Source organism: Anoplopoma fimbria, chromosome 10, assembly GCF_027596085.1.
Source record: "Anoplopoma fimbria isolate UVic2021 breed Golden Eagle Sablefish chromosome 10, Afim_UVic_2022, whole genome shotgun sequence".
In the NCBI taxonomy this organism is placed as follows: Eukaryota; Metazoa; Chordata; class Actinopteri; order Perciformes; family Anoplopomatidae; genus Anoplopoma; species Anoplopoma fimbria.
This window is the reverse complement of record NC_072458.1, coordinates 18763963-18787426: the sequence shown is the minus strand read 5'-3', so window position 1 is coordinate 18787426 and position 23464 is coordinate 18763963. Positions and strand designations below refer to the sequence as shown.

General features: G+C 42.0%; 2 protein-coding genes across 2 annotated transcripts; one reads left to right on the top strand and one right to left on the bottom strand.

Annotated features, from left to right (window-relative positions):
- Positions 1-3193: 3193 nt before the first annotated feature.
- On the top strand, positions 3194-13321 carry LOC129097692 (trafficking kinesin-binding protein 1-like). Its single transcript, XM_054606601.1, has 16 exons — positions 3194-3244; positions 4109-4225; positions 4340-4440; positions 4572-4656; positions 4850-4928; positions 5790-5920; positions 6004-6078; positions 6162-6299; positions 6456-6532; positions 6623-6868; positions 6980-7254; positions 9832-9950; positions 10841-11057; positions 11177-11282; positions 11851-11976; positions 12733-13321. Exons 1-16 carry the CDS (start codon positions 3194-3196, stop codon positions 13319-13321), a joined length of 2532 nt encoding a protein of 843 aa, XP_054462576.1.
- A 6584-nt stretch (positions 13322-19905) lies between these two features.
- LOC129097464 (cholecystokinin-like) lies at positions 19906-23171 on the bottom strand. Its single transcript, XM_054606337.1, has 4 exons — positions 23113-23171; positions 22392-22512; positions 22117-22272; positions 19906-20042 (listed from the first exon to the last, which is right to left on the bottom strand). Exons 2-4 carry the CDS (start codon positions 22510-22512, stop codon positions 19906-19908), a joined length of 414 nt encoding a protein of 137 aa, XP_054462312.1. The 5' UTR covers positions 23113-23171.
- Between the last annotated feature and the right edge of the window lie 293 nt (positions 23172-23464).

Here is a 23464-nt window from a genome sequence, read left to right as displayed (position 1 = left end):
GTGCAGCTCTTGAGTAAATGTACTTCACTGCTTACATCAAATATATGTCCAGTATCCGTCACAGGCTTAAGAACATTATTGGTTAAATAGTATTATTCTTACTCCAAACAACATGCTAACATCAACTCTAAAGTAAGTGATCAGATAAAGAGTTTGTGTACATAAAAAGTATCCACCTGATTAAATCAAGTATTGGCAGTAAGTAATAATTAGTTACAGCAAAGAACTTTTTAAAGGTATTAGTTGATAACATTGATGTAAAATCGTTAAACTGGTGTTGCTTTAAAATGATCAGATCTACACAGATTGTTTAACATGAATGTTTCCAATGACATATTTTTGGGGAAATTTAAATTTAAAGATATTGAATAAAAACCAATTAACTCTGATTTGTACCATTGGTTCGATTTGAATTTTAGTATTGACACACTGATTGACAGTAAAAATATCACCACCACCATGTGACCCCGACACAGTGACATCATAAAGGCCTGCGGGGCTCCACCACCATCAGTTCATTGATTGTCCCCTCCCTCCTCTCTCCTCTCTGTGATGTCCAGATGTCTGCAACAGCACCGACCTCCCAGAGTTTGAGATCATCAGCCTTCTGGAGGAGCAGCTGCCGGTGTACCGGCTGCGTGCTGACACCGTCTACGGCTACGAGCACGATGACTGGCTGCACACTCCCCTCGTCGCCCCGGACGCCAGGCTCGACCTGACCACCGAGCAGATCGAGGAGACTCTCAAATACTTCTGTAAGTCTGGAGAGAGGACAGAATATAAAGAATTACGTACAGAATGTATCTGTTTCCTTTGCTGCTGATGCCGATGATGAAGCGTGCAGGAAGCTTCATCTCCACTCAGGCGGTGGAAACGAAGCAGAGAAATAAGTGAGGAGGGACACTGGAGATTAAACTGCTGGGGTTTTATCTCTGGTGTCAGAATCATGAGAAGGATTTCACCACCTGGGTACATTTAATCCTTCAAATACTTCTTGGAAAGATAATCTACTTTGGTTTGTGTGAATGTGAGGGGGAATTTCTTTGCAGATTTAAACACATGAGACTTGAGAGCATGCCGACATTTTTATTTCATTTGTTATTGGGGAGACCACAAATGCTTACGACAAAACCAACAACTCACATACATGAAACTTAAAAAATGTATTAAAACCAAGAAACTATGGGAATACTCTCTATTTAGTATGTTAAAAATGGGATAGTATTAATGTCATATTACTACATTTTCATGATCTTGCAATATGTAGAAATAGTATAAAATATATGCTTTCCAAATATCTTGTGTTGATGGGTTTCACTTTGACACTTCAAAACCACAAACCAACGGACGTCACAGTGACCACGTCCACTTCTTATATACAGATTATGGTTAAAAGTATAGTTCAAAATCTTACTTAAGTGAAAGTAAAATAAATATTAGCATCAACTTTAAGCACCAAAAGTAAAAGTACTCATTATTCAGAACGGCCCTTTTTTAGAATTAAATATATAACTGAATTATAATGCTTTAAGTACTGCTTGGTAACTTGAACTTGTGATATTTTATCATAGTTTATCTGTTTATTTATATGTTGTATTAATAATCTGAAAATGCAAAGTAATTAAAGCTGTCAAATACATGTAAAAAAAAAGTAAAAAGAACAATATTTACATTCAAAATGTAGTGGATTAAAAGTATAAAGCAACTTAAAATGGAAATACTCAAGTAAAGTACAAGCAAACTCTGTTTGCAGCATTATCAATGGTTAAGAGTTAGTGTGTGTGTGTGTGTGTGTGTGTGTGTGTGTGTGTGTGTGTGTGTGTGTGTGTGTGTGTGTGTGTGTGTGTGTGTGTGTGTGTGTGTGTGTGTGTGTGTGTGTGTGTATGTGTGTGAGTCAATGGTTTGTTTGCGGATGAGGGTCACCATGGTAACAGTTGCTGGAGGCGGATAGATGTTTGGCAGCCTCACAGAGCAGGGAGGAGGCAGGGGAGGAGAGGAAAGAAAGGTTTAAAAAAAAGGAGAGCGATGTGGGAGTCCATCACTGATCGGCTCTTCCTTCCATCCTCAATCCTCTCAATTGAAATACAACTTCTACTCCGACTCCAGTCGCTGTAGAGCGCTGCACACTCTCTCTCATCTCTCCGCCTCCCACGCTCTCACAGCGTCCATGTGGGCGGAGGGTTGTTCCCGTCATACGGAAGCTGAGCAGTAGGAGGAGGAGAGGGAAAGCGAATGGATCAGTGTTTGGACCGGCTTTTCTGCTGGAAAAGGAGGTCATCGTGGAGGTCAGCGAGAGATGGACAACAAGAGCGAGACGGACAGATTAGCGAGTGTTGAACGTGAGCTGGATGACTGGAGTTATAAGGAGGACAAGGAAGGTAAAGTTCAGAAAATACAGTACAGGTTTAATGTGTGATGAGGGAGTTTAATTGGGGCATTTATCTCTTTCCATTACGTAGATTTTTGTGCGCAGTAGATTAAAGTGCAAGGTGACTTTTGTAGCTCGAGATTTGTTTGTTGCTGTAATCTGTTTAATCATCAGATTGCTCTTTTTATTATTTTAGGATTATCTAGCAACAAAACCTGCATTTTGTAACAGTTTTGTGTGTTTTTGGTCAACTTACTTCCGAGCTTTTGTCCTTCTCATTAAGAGGATTTTTTTTCCCAGAAGTCCACTGACTTTGAGTTTGCTCTGTTTTGACATAACAGCCCTCGAGCGCACATGCATGCACACACAAAATCCCCACAGTCCACTTGCTTCTGAACACTGTTGAAGTGTTGAGGAGAAACTCAAAGGTGATCCAATGAAACCACAATTACATTATTTAGTTCTGGTTCCAATACAGATTAGGATTACAGAGGATTAACAGAACATATTAGATCATTTTTTTCACAGCATGTTATTGATTAGAGTGCATAAATCAATTTCCCCTCAGGGTAACAGAGCCAACTGCTGTGCTGCTCTTTCGTTCACCAACCCTGGATCAATGGTGATGGAAGCATCACATCCTAAACATGACCCGTCCACCACCTCTTTAACTTTCTGTGTTACATAATGTGTGTGCGTGCCATTGTGCATCACACAAGAAGTGATTTTTTTTTAATGTATAAAAGTGAACCTCGCTACCTTCCTCTCACTCTGCTGGTGTGTTTCTATGTTTCCACAGTGCTATGTGCAGACAGAGTGGGCCAGATGACGAAGACCTACAATGACATCGATGCCGTCACACGTCTGTTGGAGGAGGTGAGACAGACTTTTTTCTGTCTGTTCTATCAGTGTGATTTTTAATTAGTCTAAATCACAAAGTGCAACTGGGAAGACGCTGAAGAGAAGTGTAGATTTGCACGAATTAAATGTGTTTATGGTCTGAACAATTGTGGTTAAGTAAACAGCAAAACACAGAAAGCTGAGAGTGAGTTCTGCCTCTAAGTTTACCTACAGTGGGTGAACCTGCACCCCCACAGGACGGGAACAAGAACACGTGTAGTTTAAAACCGTTGTGGGATGTTGGTATATTGGCAAGGGTAGTGTATTTATAAAGCACATTTCAACAACAAGGCAATCGAAATAAACAATAAAACCATCAGGAGAAAATGCAAAAGAAACACATTTCAAATTAAAAACAGTTATTTAAGGGCCAAGATAATAGAAACTATAAAAACAAGCTAAAATAGAATGAGACAGGTAAAACATACAGGATTTAAAGTTACAGTACAGTGTAGGAAATTCATATTTTTTATTTACTATAAAGGCAGCGGCAAACAGTAAAGTCTTCTTCTTGAATTAAAGGAAACAAAAGTTGCAGCGAACTAGTTTGTTCCAAATATATAATGCATACAATTTAAACGCTGCTTCTCCAACCTGAGAGGTCTGGATGGTCCATAATGTAGAAGAAGATCAGAAATAAACCATTCACTGCTTTATAAACCAACAGTAGTATTTTTTAAATCAATTCAGGAAGCCAGCATTGGAAGCTCAGACCTGGAGTGGTTTGATCTAGGTTCTTTGTTTTAGTGAGCAGCAACGTTCTGAATCAGCTACTTCCTCAATTTACTCAGTGCTTGTATATGCTTTTAAACCTTAACATTTGTCTCCTCCCGCCAATAGAAAGAGAGAGATTTGGAGTTGGCTGCCAGAATCGGCCAGTCGCTTCTCAAGAAGAACCGAACTCTGACGGAGCAGAACGAATATCTGGAGGAGCGAGTGGCACAAATCACAGAGGAGGTCTGCTGCTCTCACATGTATTCAAACAATCCAAACTCTGGCACCACTTAGTAGCTTTTTCTGTAGCTTTCACATGAATCAAAGTCTTCATGAATATGAACGGTCCTCTTCCAGGTGGCCCAGCTGCACCACGAGCTGAACCTGAAGGATGAGCTGCTGCAGTTTTACACCAACGCAGCGGAGGAGAGCGAGGACGAGTCCAGCAGCTCCCCAACGTTAGCCTCCTTTCTTTATTACTCAATATCGCTCCTCCAAATCTGTAAAAATGTATCTCATAATTTACACACTATAGAGATGTATAATCATACGTTTATTGTATATATTTATCTGTCAAAAGGGGAAAGAGAAGTAAAGTGGAAACTGCTTCAGGAGGAACACTCCAGAAGAAACTCCAAGAGCTGGAAGAGGAGAACCTCTCCCTCCGCTCAGAGGTACACAACACACACACACACACACACACACACACACACACACACACACACACACACACACACACACACACACACACACACACACACACACACACACACACACACACACACACACACTGACATGATGTAAGACACGTATATTGGATTATAAAGTGTTTATTAAGATATAAACATTAATGCTGTTTCTACACAGGCACACCATCTGAAATCAGAGACTGAAATTTATGAAGAAAAGGAGCAGCAGCTTGTCAATGAATGTGTGAAAGAGCTCCGTAAGTCTTGTCTCAGTTGCATTTGTTTATCTGTGTTTTTATTCAGCTTTTATGTGTTTGTCTATATGAGTCTGAACTTAAATAATTTAGAAGAGCGATTCCCAAACGTTGGTCCACGAACCGCTGGTGGTACGCGAGAGCTTTGCTGAAAGACCAAACAATTGCAGTCCAACTTGCTCTAAAGTCCATAACTCAAAATCAATACATTTAAGTTTATCGTCATTATATTACAGTAAACATATACATATCAGATGACAATCAATTCTGTAAAAATGTATTTATCATTAAAATATTTTAAATATACAATTTGACTGAGCTTAGCCATGTAGTGTCAACAGGACGCAATGTCTGACAGAGCGTGAACTAGTAACTTTAGCGTAACGTTTATTGTAACATTTGTTAAATGCAGTTTGATTCTGACTCCTCAGACGTTGATTAAAGCTAAATGTGAGTGCAATTTTTAAATGGCTACACGCTCCAAAAAACTGTTGATTTTTTCTGAGAAAATTAGAGGAATAACGAAAGATGACCCTCTCTGGTCATGAATTTATTTCCAAGAAACTTCTGAACAAATCTGTGGTTGGTGGCTCAGTTTTACAGATCTGCCGATTAAATCAACTAATCGATGACATGACTAAGACTTTCTGACTATGACTAAGCATTTTATTTAAACCTTGTTGGTATCTGCAGAGGAAAGTGTTGGAAATGTGGTTTTGGTGCATAGTGGTACATGGTCTGAAGAGTTTGGGAACCTCTTACTGAGACTGAGCTGGATTCTTTAATTATCTGCTTGTCTCTGTCTCCTTTTACTCCCACGTCTCTTGTCCCTCCCCTCTAAACTTTTCCTTTCCCTCCTATCAGGGTTGTCCAGTCTCCAAATCTCCACCATAGCGGAGGAATTGGCTCGTAAGACTGGGGATGCTTCCCGCCAGCAAGAGGAGATCACACACCTCCTCTCTCAGATCGTAGACCTGCAGAAGAAAACCAAATCTGTGAGCACACATGAACCGACACATGTCACTGTTATTATACGCTGCTCATTTCTGCTAATTCAAACCTGCATGTGTGTTTCTAGTTTGCGGTGGAGAATGAGGAGCTTTCTCAACACCTGGTGGCAGCTAAAGACGCCCAAAGGCAGCTAACAGCAGAGGTAACTTTCACATCGCTGCCCTGTCTTGACTAAATTCCCTTCCTTGCCAAGCTGAAAAATATTATTTGATTGTCTTCAAACAGCTCCAGGAGTTGGACGAGAAGTATTTAGAGTGTATAGAGATGCTGCACGAGGCCCAGGAGGAGCTGAAGAACCTGAGGAACAGGAACTTCCCTGCAGGAACCCCTCGACGCTTCCATCCTCTGGGACTGTACCCGATGGTGAGGGAGTGTGTGGGCGCGTCTGTAGATGTGTGTGTGTGTGTGTGTGTGTGTGTGTGTGTGTGTGTGTGTGTGTGTGTGTGTGTGTGTGTGTGTGTGTGTGTGTGTGCAAGATCATCGTCCAGTCCTTCATGAGGAGTGTTTTTTTTTTTGCAGGATTCTCTGGCAGCTGAGATCGAGGGAACGATGAGGAAGGAGTTGAGCCTGGATGACCCCGAGTGTGAGGAACAGAAGTACGTCTGGACTAAACAGAAAGAGTTTACATTTTAGAATTAAAACACAAACTGTTGGCTCATTCTCGTGTGTGTGTTTGTGTGCAGGAGCCATCGGAGGCGCGTGTTCGAGACGGTGAAGAACGTCAACCAGACGGTCCGCCAGCGCTCTCTGACCCCGACCAACGCCAACATCCCGGGCTCCAACCAGTCTCTGTCGGCGCGTACGTCGCCACAGTCCAGCGGCCTCTGCACACCTCACTCCAGCGTGTACGGAGGTGACGTCAGCGGAGACGGTGTTGCCCTCGACAACCGAACGCAGAGCATCCTGATGGAGACGGCGGCCAATCAGGATAGGTGAGGAACAGATAATAAAGGGGGACATTTTTTGAAACATATGCATTCATCTAGAGTACCTTTATACCAAATGTTACTAGTAAAGTTTATATGACCCTCTGTCATCTGCAGCAACACAGATAATCGAGATAAGAAGGCCACCGGGCCTGAGGATCTGCGTATCGCCCTGCGCCGTCTGTCACTTCGACGACAAAACAACCTGAGCGAGAGGCGCTTCTTTGAAGATGAGCGCAGACGGGGAGGACACGGAGGTCTGCACGACTCCCTGGTCCAGGAGAGCCCGCTGACCCCCTCGGAGAGCATCATGTCCCTTGGGAACCTCCACCTTTGGGCCTCACGAGGGCCCTACCTCCCCGACAAGCTCCAGATCGTCAAACCGCTCGAAGGTGAGGGTGAAAGGGAGGGCGGGACGAGCTGCAAGGCGGGGAGGAAGCGGGAGGGCGAGCGACGGAGAGGGGTCGGGTCAAAGAAAGGGAGTAAGCGAGGCTGGGGGACGGAGGGGGAGGCAAGGCCGGAGAGCCGGGATGGGTGGATGCCAACGGAGGGGGAGAGGGAGAGAGAGCGGGGATGGGCGAGGAAGACCGGAGCTGGGATAGAGAGGGAGAGAGGGAGGAGGTGGGCCAGAGAGAGATCCGGGAGCAGGAAGGTGAAGGGAGCAGAAAAGAGGCCTCTGCCACTGATGCTCTTCAACTCCTTCTGGTCTCTGATGCACCATCACAAGTCAGGCAGCTTTGCATCTCCACACAGCTACTACAAAGACACGCAGCCGAGGGGATGGCTGTAGACCGAAACACTCGCCATGGCGTCCAAATCATTGGCCTCTTGGACTGGTCTAAACCTCCCTCTGGGATAAGGGAAAACAGAAATAAAATTAGAAGGACATGATTCCAGTTAGGGCTGCACGGTGGTGTAGTGGTTAGCACTGTCGCCTCACAGCAAGAGGGGCCCGGGTTCAATTCCCGGGCTGGACAACCTTCTGTGTGGAGTTTGCATGTTCTCCCCGTGTCAGCGTGGGTTCTCTCCGGGTTCTCCGGCTTCCTCCCACAGTCTAAAGACATGCAGCTTAGGTGCATTGAAGACTCTAAATTGCCCGTAGGTGTGGATGTGAGTGTGAGTGGTTGTCTGTCTCTATATGTCAGCCCTGTGATAGGCTGGAGACCTGTCCAGGGTGAACCCTGCCTTCGCCCATTGACAGCTGAGATCGGCTCCAGCACCCCTGCGACCCTTAACTGGATAAGCAGGTTATGGAAAATGGATGGATGGATGATTCCAGTTAGTGTAACACTTAACCTGTAGGCCAGTGATTTAATGATGTCACAGCTGGTGTTTTTAATTCGACAGCTGCACCTGATTGGCCACGAGAGTAACTCACAAGTTTGAACCCAGAGGGAGCAGCAGCAGCGTTTAATTATTCCCTTTGTGATTCAGTGTTGATTTAACCTGCTGTTGGCCTGTGCTGCCCTCTGCTGGTGACTTCATTTACGAGCAGCAAGCTAAAATCTCTTCTCTATGTAAGGCCTTTCTCAATTTCCCAATTCGTACATCCTGGATTTGCTTCCTGGCGCTCGTCTCCTCGCGTCTTAGTCCCGAGAGGAGACTAAGATGCTCATAATATGACAAGAATGCACAGATGTAATTCATTTGTATTGGTTTATTTAATACATAAACACACACACGCATATATATTCTAGCAAATATATAGTGAAGCACTACAAACGTACCATACAGATAATGGTACACACATATTATGTAAATTATTGAGTGATATATATTATGTACAAACAAACACTCCTTTCTATCTATATGACAACATGAAATACAACAAATTAGTGCTTAATGCAGGAGAATCTTATTATGGATGAATTAAAGGACTCCAGCAGCTGTTGAAAACTAAACGATTATTGCGGCTGAATTGGATGTAAAGGATAAAAACACAAGTAATAGAAGGGGAAATGTCTAAATAATTTGGTTACAACGAGGCGCCAGACAAACGGTAGAACGTTTAAAAATTTGAAATAACTGCAATTTATGAAAACAAAAGGAACAGTTATATTTGTTAAGTCCCGCTGTGGTTTGAATTTATTCCAGTTATGTTCAGAGCCACTTCTCAGGTCCGAAAACACTTCAGCAAAGGAAACACCGGTGTTTCCTCGCTTGTAGCCCCTCTGTAAAGCTTCCTCAGTCCTTGATCCTTAAGATGCACTGAGATCGACTTCCGGGTCACTGTTTACATCCATTTGTTATTTGTATTCACACGTTCTCATTTCCTACATATGTATTATTCTCTCTTTATATGTTTCTTTACTATTCATCATTTAACTTCCTGTTTTGTATGATTTTTCTTCGCTCATCCTGTCACTGCTTGCTTTCTCTGTTTTTCATTGAGTTGGTTAATAAAAACCTTTTCTCATTCTAATTGCTCCTCCATTTCATTTTCATCGTATTCCTCTTTGCTCTTCATCGCCTCTTAGCGTCTCTGTGATCTAACCCCATCTTTGTTTTTCATCTCGATCACTGATGGTTATTCTGTAGCATTTCTCCACTTTTGTTTTTTCATTGAAATGCTAGTTAAACATACTTATAAGAAAAGCAATTTAAAGCATTAAATGCATACTTTTAATGGTTACTTATCATGCTTTTGTGGCATATTCTTGTATCAGCCAATATGCTAGTACTGCATGACATATGTATGAGATATCTACATACATACATCTTTCTGTCAATTTGTCCCTGCACCAATATCACTAAATTTGTTCACAGATTAATATTAAATCATATTAAGCCTTTTAACTGAAACCATTGTGAGCAATGCTGTCTTTTCCAGACAGCTACATAGCAAAAACATGAAATAATAGGAAATAAAATAACCGGTTACATGTCAAGAGTTATAAATAAGTGTTTACTTGTGTGTGTGTGTGGTTGAAGATATTGAGTACATTGCAGTATTCATGTTTCTCCACCAGGCTCTGCCACGCTGCATCACTGGCAGCAGTTAGCCCAGCCGCACCTCGGTGTGATTCTGGACGCCAGGCCGGGAGTCGTACCGAAGGGCTACAGACCCCTCGAACTGGAGCTGGAGCAGGTCTGTGTGTGTGTGTGTGTGTGTGTGTGTGTGTGTGTGTGTGTGTGTGTGTGTGTGTGTGTGTGTGTGTGTGTGTGTGTGTGTGTGTGTGTGTGTGTGTGTGTGTGTGTGTGTGTGTGTCCGTATCTAAAAAATTGCATCTCTGTATGTTTACCAAAGTACAAATGTGTTGGGTTTATTTTACTGTAAAGATTACTGTTGATTTTTACCACTATAAATTCTAGTTTCTTACTATAGAGGGCATCAGATCCCTCTTATGTGCAGTCCATTTCCATTTAAAGGAACAATGTGTAGCATTTAGTGAGGTCTATTATCAGAAATGTAATATAAAAATTGATAAATATGTCTTCTTTATAATATAATCACCTGCAAATATGAATCCTTGTGTTTTCCTTACCTTTGAATGTTTATATCTAAATTTACATTTTCTACAACAGCCCAGAGCGGACAAATCAAACCCTGGCCCTTATTTTTCGTGTCGGACAGCGTAGTTGTCCTACTGATTGGCACACAGAAGAAGTTTCAGTTGGTTGCAATCTGCAGGCTCAACACTAGATGGCGCCAAATCCCTACACATTAGACCTTAAACTTTTATATTCTTCCTCTTTATTAGTTCCATGGCAGAATACAATGATTAATAAAATACATTTTGACCAAAACAATTGAGGAAATGTGCTTGGAAGGGTTTTGTATGATTCAACTTTATTTTGATGTAGAGAGGAAAGGGATGTGTAGCAAACACCTTGTGTGTGAAAATAGAATATAACTTGACTTATTTACTATATAAGGATATAATAATAATCTAATATAGTTGCAAAGTAACCCCTTCTCCTAATCCAAGTGCATCAGTAATGATTTGGACTCTTCTCTCTGTGCTGTGTTGTCTACAGGTTTATCCCTGGGGTGGCTTTGAGGAGGATGAACCGGGGGAGCAATACTTCCAGAATCTGCCCACCTCCTCCACCTCCACCGCCTGTGCATCCCCAGCCGTGACCTCCACCTCCAGCACGACTGAGGCAAACCTCGTGCCACCTCCGCCCAGCCTCGTTCTACCTGACCTACCATCTCCGTCCCCATCGCCACATCTCAGCAACACTGACGTCCTGGGTGAGGACACACTGTACATTTGTACATTCTGTATTTATGTAAATTGTTGGAACATATGCAGTGTTTCATGTTGTTTTAAATTCTTTAATGACTTTAATGTGTTTGCCTTTTACCTGCAGCTGCATACTACCCAGGTAAAAGCATGGCCCACACCAGCTCTACCTACACCTTCACAACGTGTCGCATCCTCCACCCGACCGATGAGCTGACGCGAGTCACGCCAAGGTGAGCAACAGATGTGGTGCTGCTTGAAAATTGTATGATCAAAGTCAACTTTTTGTGGCCCTTCCCTCTTGAGTTTCTCAAAGTTTCTCTTTGATCCTGCTGAATTTATTCATAATCAGCAACTTCAAAGTTTTGCTTTTGTGCTAAAAGCAGCCATATTCAAACATTTGCCTTACTGCAAAAGTCCTAATGAAATAATCTGTTTTAAATGTTGCATGCTTTTAAAAAGCAGCTAAAATGAGTTTTGTATTACATTTCATGTGATGTTATAAGACTGAAAATCAACATAATGTCCCTTCATTACCACATGTGCTAAATGTGCACTCTGTTTGAATTTGACTAAACCCCACTGGACAAATAAAATTCAAACAACATTCGTTGAGGTGGGAACACGTCCAAGCAACAACTTTCAGTCAGTTGTCTGCTAGATAGGCGAAGGGCGTTAAATAATAAATGTAGGCGCTTGTGGCGTTCCGAGAAACAAAGTCCCCCGTGCGTAAATAAAATGTCAGTCTACAATGATGAGAAATCATTTTCAGTGTTTCTAATTTCCACTTTTTTCACCCAGTCTGAACCCAGTCCCAGCGTCGTCCTCCTGCGTGATGACCAGCACCCTGTTGGGGACTCCGATCGCTACACCCTGCACGCCCCGCAGGCTCGGACTGAGACCATCCGAGTCCTCAACTAACCTCAGGCACGGTCCCAAATACACCAGAATACTATTCATTTTCAGCAGTTTTCTTTTGAATAAGTCTTCTTTCTATTGTGAGAAAAAAAGATTGTTACTCAGTCACTTTTATAAAGCAAGATATGTAAGTTTACTTGGTTCTATTTTGTTTAACTGATAGAAGATTTTGGCCATTTCACCCAACCCTACAAGCAACTCCTTTTTTCTATGACAATATAAGTAATTTCATATCTCAATATTTCCCCACTGTGGGACTAATAAAGGATTATTTTATTTTATATCTCTTATATATATCAGGATATAGCATGTTTCATGGTAATTCAATAGATAAACAGTCTATACAAAATAACCACATGGTAAAGCCCATTTTTGTACACTCCTTTGTGAATTAAATACTTGACAAATAAAAGTATTTTCTCATTGAATTAAGAAATCAGTTGCAAAACCAACAAAACAGTTTCAAGTGAAATTATAGAGAAAGAAACGAATGAATAGTTTAAGGAGTACTCTGACTATGTGTATATATTTTTCTGAGGAAATTGACTTCGTAAGTGCTTCTTATTATCTATTTAGATTACACATTTGTGTACCATCAAATCTAAATATATGTTTTCATTATGATATAATTCAGTTGAAAGACGATGAGTTATGGTTTTTAATTATCTCCCAGCCCTCGTTGTTAGGATTAACATAACTTATGTGACTCAGTTATTTTGCAGTTAGTGTGATGTCGACTCTCATTTGTTTCCCGTCTTTGTGCAGAGATGCAACACGCACCACCAGCACCTCCCTGGGGTTGGTGCGCCTCCTCCAGGAGAGAGGGATCTCAGCCGCCATGTATCACCAGAGCCAGGGCTCGGAGTACGGTCAGGGTGGAGTCCTGTTCAGCACCTCCATCACCCCTAACCGAGCGCCCAACCCGGACCCCCTGGGCCCCTCCACCCCTCCCAGCTCGCCCACGGGACAGGGAGCCTCAGCGGTGCCAACGTCTGCGGGCTTCGACTTCAAGAGCCCTTCCTACGACAACTTCCTGACCTCCAAACCGGCCCGCTCCATCCTGAAGGAGGTGACGGGGAGGATGAGGGGCAGGCAGCGAGGGAAGGACTGCGAAAGCCAGACGGACGTTAGCGTGACCGTCCACAACCTCAACCTGCTGGACAAGGTGAAGCGGTTGGGTGTGGGTGGAGGTCCGGGGGGCAGAGCAATGAGTCCCGGCCCAATCCTGGGGCCTCTGGGCGGGCTGCGCAGATCCGGTTCCCCTTTTGGGCCCGAGGGGATGAGGAGGAACCGGAGTTATCCAGCCATGGTTGGGGCGAGCATGGCCATGAAAGCCCCGGGGCCCCAGGAGTAGTCTGGACTGCTGCTGGCTATTAGAGTGGCCAAGAAGTAGAAACCAGGCTGGGCCACGGACCGACTGTTGATCAGTCACCTGGAGCCCAAACACTGTAGAACAACAACAACGTGGCACTACTGAGCAGTCTCTTATCACTGCTGTGGTTCCTCACAGACACTATCCACGCTTTAGTGCTTTTAAAAGGAGACTCATAGAGACAGAGCGCAACACCTTATACTTTGAAAACCACGCTCACTGGAGGGGAAAACAATCAGCACCAAAAAATAGAAATAGAGTCGTATGAGTATGATGGACGTAAAACTATTTTCGGGGTAATTTGGCCAGTTAGCTAGCTAGCTTGCTAATTCCACGAAACCTTAAATGCAACACTGGTTTCAGTCAATGAGCTGAAAGAAGTTGTCACCTATCTGGCGATATCAATTTGCTTCTTTGTGTGAATGAAGCATTGAGTTGTTACATTTTTCTCATTTGCTCTGGCTTTTTATTCTTTATAACGTTACCACTCTACTGCTCGTTACTGCAAAACATCACCACAGCATGTCTGCAACTTGGGGTAACTCTGTTTACTTTATATGGAAGTTGCACTTGCAAACATATTACTGCACAGCTTTCTGATTTATCCACATTCCTTTCCAGACTCTGTTTTTTCGGTTCGACAGCTGGTAAAAACTTAGTTCTGCCTTCTTTACCCTGGTGGTAGTTCATCCAACCACACAGCAGCTTTTAGACATTTTTCTGTTGTTTGCTAGCAGACAAAAGTGACAAGGAGGAACCTTCACACAATATGAAGATGAATTGTTATCCCCTCCGTTGTTGGCAGGACTTAATAGTGCTCTGTCTCAAAAGCAAAACCACTTAACCCCAATTTTTTTCTGACATATGCAGCATGCAGATATTTGGGGTTTTATGTGCTCAAATTATGAAACGTGATAAATGGACACTGAGATGTAAAAATCTGGGCATGTAAAACCAAATTTATGTATTTAAATTTATGTAATTGGGTGAACTGATCCATTAAAAGCAGAATATCAAATTATATATATATATGTGTGTATATATATATATATATATATATATATATATATATATATATATATATACGTATATATATGAATATTATCGAGATATCGCCCACTGCTGTCCACTCACATCCCTTCTGAGGAGACTGACTCTGCTGGCTAGATGTAGTACTCCCACTCTTGACGTTTTCTGAAACACATACACATGTTCCCACTCACATCCAGACAGGTGCACTCTGTTAAATCTGCCATCGCGCTAGTTGGCTCATTGTAATCGCTGTAGCACGAAACCATGCCTTTCTTCTTCTCTATTACTGGATTAAGATCCACCGTTTTATAAATGATTCAAAACTTTACACCAAATACACGAAAGATTACCTTCACTCTCTCCCATCAGTCTTACCCCCTTTCCTAAATCCCTCCTGAAGGGATTAGATGTGAGTCCGACATGTCGCTTTTCAACAAATCATGAAATGGATTTTAAGTCAGTATTAAAGATACTTTGGTTTAGTTTCCTAATTGGCCATTAGACGGGGAAGTTGATGCGCCCGCTGAACGGGACGGATCGATGCGGTGAGGCCACACAGCTCGCAGAGAGGACGTAGAGAGAAGGATGAGGGAAGTGGCAAATCAGCCTCTGTGGTCGGAAGCTTTTGGAGAAATGAAGCAATATAGTGCCTCCACCATCTATTTTTGATCATTTATGTTCTTTTTTGCATTGGACATAAGGTGGTAAAGAGCGGTTGTTGCACTTGTGCTTATTTATTTAAATAAATTTGACCTATTTTTTATTTAAAACATTGTTGTCTCACATGTGCTCACTGTATATACTGTTCATTGTCACTAAATTGTCAGTTATGGCTCACGCATAAAGGAATATTTATAGTGCGTATCCAAGAACCACACATCACTGTAAGTAATTGGGGTAATCATGTAATGAGGGATTTTCTTTTCCAAATAAAAAATCTGTAATCAAACAATAACTTAATCGTATGATTTTCCCATTTGTGTGTTTTCTTTCCGTCTAAAAGACATGAAAAGAAGAATCCCAGACAGGAAATCATCGTTTTCCCCTCCACCAGCAGATGGTGCTCACCAATAACCAGAAAACCATTCAGTATGTGAAGTGCAGTGCTTTTGTCCGTCCGTCCACACTGGACCAGTCATAATCCATTACCCATTCACCATCTGTATCTCTTGTGCTCCGAGGGAAATGATGAGGGCGGCTTATTAAACCTCTATTAGCCGCAGGGTGAATGAGAGGTGAGCAATAATCAAAAAATGCCTCTCTGGCAGCTGCGGAGTCTTAATACGAATGAATGAGAAGAAACTCTGTTTCAAATGTCACTGACGTCTTTTCACTGTGGATATTTTTCCTCCTCGCTATAACATTTTGGAAATGTGATTCATCACAAGATCATATCCTCTGCTTCCTGAGGGGAAACAGGACATCCAAACCTCAGGTGCAAACCGGATCCACGTCAGAGCACAGAAATAACGTACTGTGTTTATCTGAATGGCTCCCAACCAGCCAGATAAACACACAAATGTGTTTGTTAAAATTAACATTAAGTATTACATAAATATATTTACATAAAAGTGAATTATTTTAGCCATGTGAGCAGTTTGGCTCTAGAGATGTTGTTAGCTTGTAACATCACTTTTATTCCAGACTGAAATATCTCATGTACAACAACTATTGAAAGGTCTGCCATAAAACTATATACAGCCATTCATTGTTCCCAAATGATTAATTTCACTGATTTCCAGTCAGTTACAACCAGCTGGTAGGTAATCCTACGCGGCCTCTTTATCATATCAGCGCCCGGCCATAACTCAAATGAGACGAATTAACCAAATGAGATTTTAAAAAAACCCCACTAACACCCACAAACATCTGCCTTTTGTCTGAAGTGGGAAAGGTTTATTTATTAACTTACCTACTAATTGACTTACTTACTTGCTTACATACTTAATTACTTACTTGCTTACATACTTAATTACTTGCTTACATACTTAATTACTTGCTTACATACTTAATTACTTACTTATATACCTTGCAACTCTTGGCAAGAAAGTGAGTGTAAAAGAGTTCTCAAAATGTCAAACACTTTCTTTTAAATGCGTCACTATCTTTACTACATTTGCTGCTGTGTGACGTGGTGATGGTTGCAAGATTCATTTATATTATAGAAGCTTGTAATTATGAGGTTTTTGGAGTAAACTCTTACTTCCCCGCTATTACAAAGAGTTCCTCTGTTTTATATGCCAGTATAAAGGCCTTTGAATTGACTAAAGCTGATCTCAGGTTAAATGAAATTTTTTTGGAGACAGACGGGACGGAGAACTAAAGACGAGAACGTCGAGCCAGTTTCACAGAGGAGCCAGGAAGAGCTGGGACCATCTGCTCGTCACCGTTGCTGGATCTTCGTTACAGCCCTACTCTTGGAGCTCATGTTCCTTTCATGAGTGTGTGGCTTTGTCCATTAGCACACACAACCCAGAGCACTTATGCATGTGTGAGTTGGCCGAATCGCTCCAGCCTGCACATGGCGTACGCCTCTTCCACCTTTGGCACTCCTAGAAGATATCCACCTCCACACATGCACACATCTGCAGGTACACACACGCACACACCAACAGTGGATACATTTCCTGGCAGTCCCACTGAAGCCTTTAAACCCTCCCAGAGCCTTTAACTCTCAAGTCGGCCTCAGATCTTTAAACAGAAAGTTTGAGTCAGTTCCCACAGCCCCCTTTCAGAATCTGAAGTGTCTTTAAAGTTCTGATTCAACCTCGGTCCAGGCCGGTGTCAACACACACACACACACACACACACACAAACATATAAACACACAGCAAACCCTCTCTTTCCCCTCAAGGCGTCCAAAACCACGGGTCTGCTTTGTACATCGATCCTTCTCTGCACCTCTCACTCACGCAGACACTTCTTTCACTTCACACGCGAGGCCAGACGCGGCATAATGGTCCTCCTTCATCATAATTCACCTCCACCGTGGATTCCTCCTCTCTCCATCACTAATACCTTCTGCAGGTTGCACAGCGGGGCGTTCTTTTCTTTTGTCCTTGATGTTTGCATCATAACAAAAACAAATGAAATGTCAAGTCGGTCAATATCGCGTCTTCTAATCTCTTTTTTCCTGCCTTAGCCTCAAGAAGTTTCACATTTTTTCTCATAACACAAAATTTCTTCATAACGCTAAATCACTCTAGAAGCTGTTATCGGAGCCAAAAGCAATTACTCAGATTTATTTTGAGCCTGCGTTAATAATTCAAATCGATATCAGTTCCTCCAAACGCTTCAGAACCGTTTCGATAGTTAGCACAGACGTTAAAGCTCATGATGATCTTGCCGTTCTTTTGAAGATATTCTCCAACATTCCCCCAATCCCGCTTCTTGAATGATGCATTCACTGACTTTCATCTCCTTTGTGCCCGCTGACCCTTTATCTCAACATCAGACATCTCTCCCTTTACATTCATCATACCATCATCATTACCCATAATCCACCACGGTTCCAGCAATATTTCAGTTGAAAGTTTGAAATAATTTTGTTCTCTATTCGTTTCCATTTGAATAGCAGAGGGATGACGGTGATTTTTATGTCAATACATTTAATTTATTGCAATACATTTAATTTATTGCAATACATTTATTTTATTGCAATACATTTATTTTATTGCATGTAACAATCAATGTTACAGAATCTACATCCGGCAGAGGATGAGAAATGGACGACCGTTCCCACGATAGACTCGTTACTGCATCTTTCATGTTGATATGTACAAAGCACATATTTGACATATTTCTTTTCAAACTATTTTTATTTTTTTAAGATATAAAGCTAAACTAAATCCCAGAATACAACAGATGAATACATTCACATACACATTAGTAATAAGTTCAGACTCCATTCAGACAAGAACATAAACAACCTACTTCTCTCAGATTCACATTTCAATAAAGACTTAATGATATGATAACTATCTGGAGGGACATGATCCGGAAGTGTCTTCAAAAGCTCAGATATGATTTATCTTTAATCTTTAAAGTTCCCCTTCAGACACGTTTTAAAGTATGTAAAAAATACTTCTCTATGGTTTATATTTTTAGGTAAAAAGGAACAAGAAAAAAGAAACTGAAAAGGGGCTGGAAGCTCATTTTCCCTCATTGAGAAATTCTGGATCTAAGCTTGTTACATACATATTATACTATCAAAATAAACAACCGTCTTCACAGGACATTTTTCTTTAGGCAGCAACACCATTTAGTTTGGTATAGCGTGATTTTAGACCCTTACAAGTGACGTGATAAAATGTCCACTTTACAGGACACGAACATCGGCCGCCTGGATGAAAGTCCTGTGTCTGGAAGCTTCATGTTTCCTTGCCAGCTTTTACATATTGGACAGCGATGGGCTCTTCGAGTTTGTGACGTACCAAACTGGACCATACCAAATCCAGTTTATCCGATGAATCGCAGATTTTTAATGAATATTAATATGAATATCAGCTTTATTGGTCATGTACTAGGGCTGTAATCTTACATGTGGTAGCACATATAACATTTCTTTGTCCCACAAAGTGACAGTGGAAGGGTCTTCCTTTATGCATCGCAACAAAATGCATTCCCTTGCCAGAAGGAATAATATCTCCAGCAATTTAAATTTTAGAGAAGGAAGTGGCAGACTTTCAGTGGGAGGACACAGAACTTTGCATTTAAACGCAGCCAACAATTTCTTACCAGTCATCCTCTGTGTATCAAAAATCAGTCTGGTTGACCCGGTGGAGTGTAGAGAAGAGGAAAAGGAAGAAATGGAATTGGATGGATTTGTTTGATCCAATCTCTATGACAATGATTTTGGACCAAAATAAGTCTTGATTAAAATGTGGAACAAAACAAATTATTTAAAAGTTTAATGATGATTTTAAATCTTCTTTTATTCAGAAGGCTGTTGCCCTCATAAACTATCACCAAAATTACCTTTAGAGCAACCGTGTGTGTGCTTAAGCCCTGTGTTAAGAGCATTCAGACGTGCTCATGTTGTCACCCGTGATGTATTAGCTTTCATAACATTAGAATACTAAGATCATTGTACGTTTGCAGTAGTAATGAGGTGCCACAGATAATCCTCTTTGTGACACCCAATGAATGTTAATGGATCTGATTAATGCAGCATGCATTGTATTTGGAAGAATTCATATGCAGAGTTTGATATTTCCAATCTTTATTCAGTCCAGTTATTCCCAACATATCTTCACACCATCCCAATCTTTTCCACTCAAAATGATAAAGAAACCAGAGGAAACCAGAAATCAAACAAACCTTGGACAGTGAGAGCTTTTCTGCAAAATTTGGCATATGTATATTGCATTATTACAGTTTTACAAACAAATGTACAACAAATACATCATAAATAGACTCTTTATTGTGAGACAGTGGGGGGCCAGCTTGTGTGTTTTTTTTTTTTTTCTTCTTCTTCTTCTTCTTCTACATTTTCCCGTGTGCCTGTACGCAGGGTTGTGAGCCGTGACTTCCCTTTACGAGGAGTACTCGTACTCCTCTGCACTGCGGCGGCCGAAATCCATCCACCCCAAGTAGTCCCTGTCTGCTATCCGGTGGTTGGCACTCAGTCCGTTGGCTCTGTTGTTCGCCGTGGAGTTTCTACGCACAGAACCTGGGAGGAGGAGGAGGAGGAGGAGGAGGAGAAGTGGGGAGGATGAGGAGGAGTGGAGGTGACAGAAAGAGTGGGTGGAGGAGGAACAGAGAGGGAGGGAAATTAGTATTCCTCAGAGTTTGTAGAGATGAGAGCGGCGAAAAAACTTCACTGGGTTGTGGTCCTCCTTTTGGTTTGTTCCTGCGTAGAGACAGATGGAGAAAGCTAGTTTGAAATTGCAAGCAAATGTGGTGGAATAACTTAATTTGTTTTATTCTTCTCAACACTCTGACGGAGTTGAGTGGATTCATTTAGTTTTTCTAATAACTAAAACCTCATCATTCTGTTAAATTTAGTGGCAGTTTTGGGCGAGATAGGACACAAGTGAAGCTCTCACTAGTCTTAATGAACTAAAATGTATTTTGCAGAGATTGATGCTTTTAATATGAAGAATCTCATCACTTTTACAGTGATTTTTTTAGTTAGTTGAGTTCCTGACCAAATTACGCTTTTCACAATTTGGTGTCTATGCCCTCCAGAGACAAAAGTGTTTGCAGCTCCTCAGCTGATTTGTGTTTGGTTTCTGGGAATATTTGGGTTTTAAAATGTTCTGAAGCTGGTTTTTGCTTTTTGAACATGATAATTATCTCGTCATTTATCCCACGTTCACACAACACCAAAATAAAAGGGGACATTCCAACACCAGCTGGACTTTAGGGTGACAATATACCATTACCATCTCCTTGTGTGTCCATGCATGTATATTATTGAATGTGTAGCCTACATGTGCACCAACACGTGTCCATTCCCTCAAAATGAGCATCGCGGCCTCTTTTCTTCTTCCTCTTCCATCACACACTGTGACCTCCCTTCTTGAAAAATAGAAGTAGGACTGCTATCCGTTTGGTAATCAATCGAGCGCTAGCAGAGATGCTGTTTTCACTCCACCCACATCCTCCTACGCAACACACACACACACACACACACACAGGCATGCACGCACGCGAGCGCACACACACAGAGCGTTTAAGTTCCCTGTTGTGCTGGGAAGATTGGCTGCAGAAGGCTCGACAACGACACCTCCTACACCGAAACATGCAAGTGAACAGCGAGCACACGAACACTGAAACCCACAAATACACACACGCACGGCTAAACAGAAAATAATAAATGCACATATTCCCTTAAGGTAATGCATATTGATTTCAATGTGACCTTTGACATTTTGTAGTCTTCACTGTCTGAATGAGTGTTTTCCGAGTCTGCTTTTGCATATATTCTTTATGTACTGTCGCTATGCAACAGCAAATTATAAACTTTGCCGCTTGAATATGTAAATGTGGCCAAAGACGCAGAAAACTTTTCTTCAGAGAGTCTTTTTCTAAACTTTGATCACATGTTGAAACTGTTCACATGTCTGCAGCTTTGTGATAATGAGAAACTTTCAGGCTACTGGTCCTTTATAGAGACGTGGACGCACATGAAGTTGATGGAAGCCAAAGAAAAGATTCAGATCTTGACGCTGAGTATATGTGTGTGTGTGTGTGTGTGTGTGTGTGTGTGTGTGTGTGTGTGTGTGTGTGTGTGTGTGTGTGTGTGTGTGTGTGTGTGTGTGTGTGTGTGTGTGTGTGTTGTGTTCTGTCAGAGAAGCTCCCCGGTCCCGTCGCACAGCCAGAGAGATCAGAACGCTGATCATGAGGAACTATGACAGGGTTGATGGCTTTTTCTTTTGTCATTGAAGAAGAAGAAAAAAAAACAGTCAGACGGAGGGTGAAGAAAGTGAAATAAGATGGTATGAAGAGAATGGCCGGAAGGCTGCACACTCTAATACGCGCTCTTTCAAACCACAAAAGCTTTTCAGAGCCACTAATTCATTTTACAAAGCTGGCCGTGCGCTGATTCCAGTAATTAGCAAAGCCGAGGGGAGGAGAATGGCAGGAAAACAAGCACTTGTCTCGATAATGAACCTATTTTGCAAATCTACGTAGTCGCCAGATGTTTTTCTTTATACACTTTCGCATGCACAAACATCCAGCCCCTTCATATCCTTCAAGATGTCGCAGGTGCCGCAAGGACAGTGCAAACTAACACACACCTTTCCTGGTGGAGATGAGTCTTGCCAGCAGCTCGCTGAGATTTGCTCGGGAGTCTGCATCCTCCTCAGCCAGAGGAAGAGCTTTCAGCTGGGGGGCAGAGCGGCTGTGTTGAAGGTGATGCTCTCCCAAGGTGTGGGTGTCACCCTCAAGGAGAGCTGCTCAACACAAAGACACACAAGGGCAGATGTCAGATGAGGAAACATGCTGTGATATATTAGTGCAAAGTGCTTGGCTTTTTTTTTATTTTTATCCCCCTGCAGTGACAAGTTTGTACCTTCAGAAACAGCGGATGCGGAGCGGTGGCCTTCATCTAGAGGCTGGGAGGAGAAGGGGAGCCCCAAACAGCTCGTACACAAGACTGCCAGCACGACACACACACACAGCCCTGCAGTCATCTGAACAGAGAGAGAGAGAGAAAGGACAGAAAGGCACACAGGGAAAAGTTTAACAAATCTGAGATGTGTTCTCGTCTCCTGACTCCAACAATCATCTTCCACGCTGAGGAAACCACAAGTGAGCCCATCTGTGAGACAACTGCTCTTTCGCAGTTATAGCAGACGCTCTGACTGCATCGAAAAAAAAGGAGCGTGAATCAGAAACAGCATATTCACACTGTCATCCAAGAGGTGCAGCACGCAACACACTGTGGATAGTCAGATCTTGATTTCAGCAGGTAAAAGTGACCCAAATATGTAATGAAATGAGAATCTGAATGAAAAAAAAAGTGAAGCATGTTAATTATTTAAAATCTAAACCTTCTAATCATTTTAAAACAAATAAATCAAATGTAATACACACATTGCTTTTACGTATGAAAAGAATTGGTGCAAAATTGACACAAAGTGTAAAAATGTTGCGTCTTTTCTTTGCATTTTTATGAAAACTGCCTCCTTGTCTGAATACAAGTCTGTTTTCACAAAATAAAAAAAACATCTTATAAAATGCTTAAAGCTCTGGTTTGTCATACAATAAAAAATAAATATTGGTTTCCTTACCTTGAGAAAAGACGTTCAGTGTCGGAGGAGTGTGTGAGAGTGAGGAGAGCACTTCTCTGTTGAGTGGGAAGGATGCCCCTTTTATACTCCACGCTCAGCGCCCAGTGTGTGTGTGTGTGTGTGTGTGAGAGAGAGAGAGAGTGTGTGTGTGTGTGTGTGTGTGTGTGTGTGTGTGTGTGTGTGTGTGTGTGTGTGTGTGTGTGTGTGAGTGTGTGTGTGTGTGTGTTTGTGTGTGTTGCCTCGGCATACATCCTGCGTATTCCTCGGTGTGTTTGCGAGCCTCATGTGAGCATATTTGCTACAACCTCAACAATACCAACAGCGTGCTTCAGTTTTATCGTCTTTATTGTTT

What these genes read in the sequence shown, in the direction of transcription:
- LOC129097692 (XM_054606601.1), top strand. Translation starts at nt 3,194, where the DNA reads ATGACGAAGACCTACAATGACATCGATGCCGTCACACGTCTGTTGGAG. An exon ending in CTCTGGGACTGTACCCGATG is followed by an intron (nt 6,300 to 6,455) that starts GTGAGGGAGTGT and finishes TTTTTTTTGCAG; the next exon opens with GATTCTCTGGCAGCTGAGAT. An exon ending in CTGACGCGAGTCACGCCAAG is followed by an intron (nt 11,283 to 11,850) that starts GTGAGCAACAGA and finishes TTTTTCACCCAG; the next exon opens with TCTGAACCCAGTCCCAGCGT.
- LOC129097464 (XM_054606337.1), bottom strand. Translation starts at nt 22,512, where the DNA reads ATGACTGCAGGGCTGTGTGTGTGTGTCGTGCTGGCAGTCTTGTGTACG. An exon ending in CGCATCCGCTGTTTCTGAAG is followed by an intron (nt 22,273 to 22,391) that starts GTACAAACTTGT and finishes TGTGTTGAGCAG; the next exon opens with CTCTCCTTGAGGGTGACACC. An exon ending in ACTCATCTCCACCAGGAAAG is followed by an intron (nt 20,043 to 22,116) that starts GTGTGTGTTAGT and finishes TCCTCCTCCCAG; the next exon opens with GTTCTGTGCGTAGAAACTCC.